Genomic DNA, 4,624 nt, shown 5'->3' with positions numbered 1-4,624 from the left:
AAGACGCGCAGCTGCGTTTTGGACCAGTAAACCAGTATGTAAACATATTTTTTGTCAGGTTTAAGTCCTCTCTGCAAGTCTGTTTCCTCTTACCTTAACCTGAACTTATCCCTAACCCCAACCACTTATCTCTGCTCTGTTTGACCATAACCTAAACCACTAAAGAATAAAAGTTGTCGTAAAGAGGATCTGCTTTGTATTTTATCTATTTATCATCATTATTTATTAGTCTGTTATTAGATTTGACGAGAAGCTATAAAAGGTGTTTCATATCATCATGCTGCGTTGGGCTGGACAGATTTAATTTGCATAAAGTTAAGGTTGAGTTATATTTATACAAATGAAGTACAGTGAACAGTCAGTCAACCTCCTTCATGCACCGTGCAGCTACGCATTACAGAGCAACCACAACCACATGTATTATGTATTATAAGTGGATCAGATGATTAATCAGTGTTTTATTAACCATAGTCCTCTCACGTGCTCATGCATGGGTTGTACCTATGGACCCAGTTTTAAATAGTGAGACATTTTAAGATTAACACAAGGAGAAATTCTATCATGTTGCAAATGATGATATGGGCTCTGTGTTCCTCACAGGCTGGGAAGTATGATCAATCTCTCAAACACCTTGAAGCCCTGCAGGAGCTCAACAAAGAGGACTACAAGATCGCCATGAATAAAGCTGTCGTAGAGTTTTACAAAAGTGGTCAGACTACCACAGGAACTCTGAAGCAGACTCTCATGGCAATGAAGAACCAGGTAACTACTCAAACGCGGTTTGTATTATTCTTGTATTAGTCTTCAGTGAAAGCACGTTGCTTCTTGATGAGGTCTTAAATTTCACCACACTCTGTATTTTCCAGGTTCACACATCAGAGGACGTTGATGGGTTGGATGATGTTGAAAATAGCTTGCTGTACTACAATCAAGCCATCATTCACTATCACATGCGACAGTTTTCTGACGCCATCTCCATAGGAGAGAGGCTCTACCAGTTCCTGGAACCATTTGGTATGTTGTGGTGCTTTATATAGTACTGATGTGGTAAGTAATTGATCAGCAATCGGCCCATAGCAATCAGCATTATGAAGACAGGACTTTGGGTCCTGACAGTGTGTTTGTTGTTACTTCTGACATCTCACAGAATAAATGATTGATTAGTTCAATATAATATATGGAATAATTGGTGTTTCAGCTCTTTTTATATTAATTCAATTATTTAAAATTTATCAATTTTATATCCTGAGGATATTACACCCCAGTGTTATCAGAAAATGTTTGGTAATGAATAAATTGCTTAAGATGGTGACCTTGTAATGCTGCTCTCCCAAACTGGTATTAATACTGGATATCATAGCATGGATAGAGCCCGACCGATACAATTCTGTATACGAAAAATGCACTATTACCAATTACCAAAATGGTGGCTGATATAGTGAAACTTGAGGATTGTTCGCTAATATGACTCTGCAAATGTAGCTGCAGAGTACCTCCTGCTTTCTTAAAAAAAAACATTTCTGTTAAATATTCTTTATTATTCTCTTACTCTGTGCTGCTTGCAACAGTATTGTAAATCTCGAGCACACTGGATAAACTTTGCAGTGACCCAATGTAATACCACAAGCATTCTTTTCTGCATTGTATACCGGAGAAAAGAAAAGCTGTCTTCATTTGGGTGCATAACATCCAATACCAATACAGTACTAATATGTCTGCAATAGGTCTATATTGTCCAACCAATAGTTCTAAGTATGGGCTGATTTTATTGTGTTGAATTTGCATAATCAGGATAATCGTGACTATCATGGCATGCCTTGACATAAAAAAAAAAGCTGCCTAGCTTGCCAGCATACAGTCCTATATTGATTACTTGATGTAATGGCCATGCTGCTCAAATGTGTGAAATAACCAGGTTTATGAGAAATGAGTTCATGATTTTGAAAAAGTCTAGCACAGACAATATCTCAGTCCGGTTTCTTTACAGGAGTTAGACCACAGTATTACAGTGATGTGTTCATATTTTGTAAAGGTCTGTTTGTCAGCCTTGAGTTTGGCATAGAGTCATTGTGTTATTTGTCCTAGAAGAGAAGTTTGCTCAGGCTGTGTGCTTGCTGCTGGTGGATCTGTACCTGCTCACCTTCCAACCAGAGAAGGCCCTCCACCTGCTGGCTGTGCTGGACAAAATGTCGGTGCAAGGAAGCAACAAGAACGGCAAAGGAGAGGTACCCGGATTGTCATTAAGACACAACACAACCTGTGCTTATTTTCATATGATAACATTTTGCCTAATGTTAATGCTGAGATCTATGGCTACGGTAAATTACTAATGAAGCCCAGTAAAACATGAAGCAGAAGTGGATCAATGGATCACACAGAATGTATTAACACACCTTTAATTTAAGCCATATATCTTGGCAACTTGTTAAAGACATTTGCCTCCAGTATAATGGATGTGAATGGAATTTAGTGTGTGGTAGTGACAGCATTGAAGATTACTTTATAAAAACTCCCCCCTGTTCCCTGGAATAATCCACAGAGCTTACTGTCAGCGGTTTTGATTTGAACTTTCCTCTACCATGAAATTGCTTTGTATGAAAAAATGGTTGTCAGTGTCCTCAGACTGCACCAAAGGCTAAACACACTGGTGCCAAACAACACACATCCAAACAGCTGCCCCTATTATTTTCTATGCATAACCCCCATGCTGGCGACGGCTAGACTTGTGTCGCTTCACACCATTGTCCTATTTCCATAGTAGCCAAGCCTGAAATGATAAAGCAGGTTAGCAGGTGAGCCATAGCTCTGGAGATTGGCTCTTCAGGTGAATTTAAATAATGGTGTCCACACATGATTTTAAGTTGTGTGTTATGGTAGCCAATTTATAAAGCATGATCAATTATTAGGGCAGGATATCGTGGCCAATTTCCTAAATTTGATTTGATTTCGATTCATAAGGTTCTAAATCGATTAATCACGATTCGATTCAATTCAATCTGCTCTTAAATAATGAAAATGGCTCAACTGTGTTACAAAATACAAATACTTTATTTTTTCTCTTCACCTTAAACAACAGGTTTTAAGTGCAAACTTGTAAAGTGGACAGTTTAAACTTGAGCTGTAAACAAAACTGTCTTAAGTCTCAAAAGTGCAATTCTGAAATTAGAAAGGAATTGCAAGTGAAAGTGATACCTTGTCAAGTGGTTTCTGAGGTTTGTAGTATTTCTACAATAACTGAGCTCCGCTTGGCAGATCTTGCAAACCACTTTGGTTTTATCCAGCTCTTTGTCCTTGTTTTAAATCCGAAATGGTTCCAGACGTCAGACTTTAGTTGGGACTGCTTGCTGAGCGGGGTTTTACCTGCGTTGGTCATCTTGTTTATGCACGCTTGCATGCTTGTGCGCTTGAACGTCAACCTGACGTAAACGCGCTGCTGCATCATCACGCACGAGACTACTGGGGTTAACTTCATGGGGAAAGAAACAAAAAATGAATCGATATTGCAAAATTTAAATGAAATCGATCTAAAATCGTTTAAATTGATTTTTTTACCCAGCCCAATCAATTATAGTCTGAAAAAAGTAAACCGTTGGCCTTCACAGTCAAAAAGATTTAGGATACATCTCGCTAAATGACAAGTATTTCTCATCAATGCAGATCTGCTATAACCACAAGCCTGATGACTTTAGTCTAGAGTTACTCTCAAAGAGTCATTTATTCTGTTGTCTAACTGCTACCCTAAATGTCTGAAGAAATGACTTTAGTCGTAGTTTTCTTTCAAGGAATAAGTCAAATGAAGCAAATTTAAACGCATGCACTTAACTGTTCATGGATTGCTATGTTTGGTTCCAGAACAACAGTTCAAACAAAGATGGAGCCAACCAGAAAGCAGAGTTCACAGCCATGATCGAGGCAGCCAAATCAAAGATGCATCAGGCAAGAGCTCATAGATTTTAACATCCACTGTTTCTGTGTTTCAGTGTCCATCCCGCTGACTGTGATTGACTGTTGTTTCTTTTACAGTACAAAGTGAGAGCCTACATTCAGATGAAATCCTCCAAGGCCTGTAAAAGGGAGATCAAATCAGTGATGAACACAGCAGGGAACGTGAGTCTGTGTCTGTTGATGCTATTTCACCTTGTGAAGGGGAGGAGTGACATATAGAATATGAATGGGATGTCATAGTGCTTGGTAATCATCATGGTCCCTCCCTCATGAGTGGCAAAACACAGTCACTGTCTGCCACCATGCATTGACATTAAAAACACTGCTACAGTTTTGGAGGAGCTGTTGTGTGGTTGGCTAACCTGGAAACCAGACAAATCTGAGAGCTGATCACTTCCAATCAAACTAAATTCCACTCGTCCTGGATGTGGTCGGACCAATCGCATCGTGATATGATAATGGACAGAGGAGCCACACGGTCCAGATTTTACAAATGTAACACGTTTCACTGCTCTAGTTAATTGTAGGTCTATCCGCTTCCTGTCTACAGGGCTGTCCAGGGCAACACACAGGCTCACAAAACTCTGATCAGATGGTAAATGGACCTGTACTTGTATAGCGCCTTTCTAGTCTTCCGACCACTCAAAGCGCTTTTACACTACGTTCACCCTTTCACACA

General features: G+C 39.4%; 1 protein-coding gene across 1 annotated transcript in view; it reads left to right on the top strand.

Annotated features, from left to right (window-relative positions):
• LOC118336303 (CCR4-NOT transcription complex subunit 10-like) overlaps positions 1-4,624 on the top strand; it is a gene marked incomplete in the record, with an annotated part of 10,548 nt that overhangs the window by 796 nt on the left and 5,128 nt on the right. Inside the window, 5 exon segments of the mRNA XM_035672916.1 lie at positions 601-762; positions 867-1,014; positions 2,086-2,225; positions 3,853-3,936; positions 4,024-4,107. Coding sequence (XP_035528809.1) covers positions 601-762; positions 867-1,014; positions 2,086-2,225; positions 3,853-3,936; positions 4,024-4,107 — 618 coding nt within the window.

This window comes from Morone saxatilis, unplaced genomic scaffold (genome assembly GCF_004916995.1).
Source record: "Morone saxatilis isolate NCDOM2014 unplaced genomic scaffold, NCSU_SB_2.0 Contig24, whole genome shotgun sequence".
NCBI lineage: Eukaryota > Metazoa > Chordata > Actinopteri > Moronidae > Morone > Morone saxatilis.
Note: the sequence above shows the minus strand (reverse complement) of the source record. Positions and strands in the feature narration are given on the sequence as shown.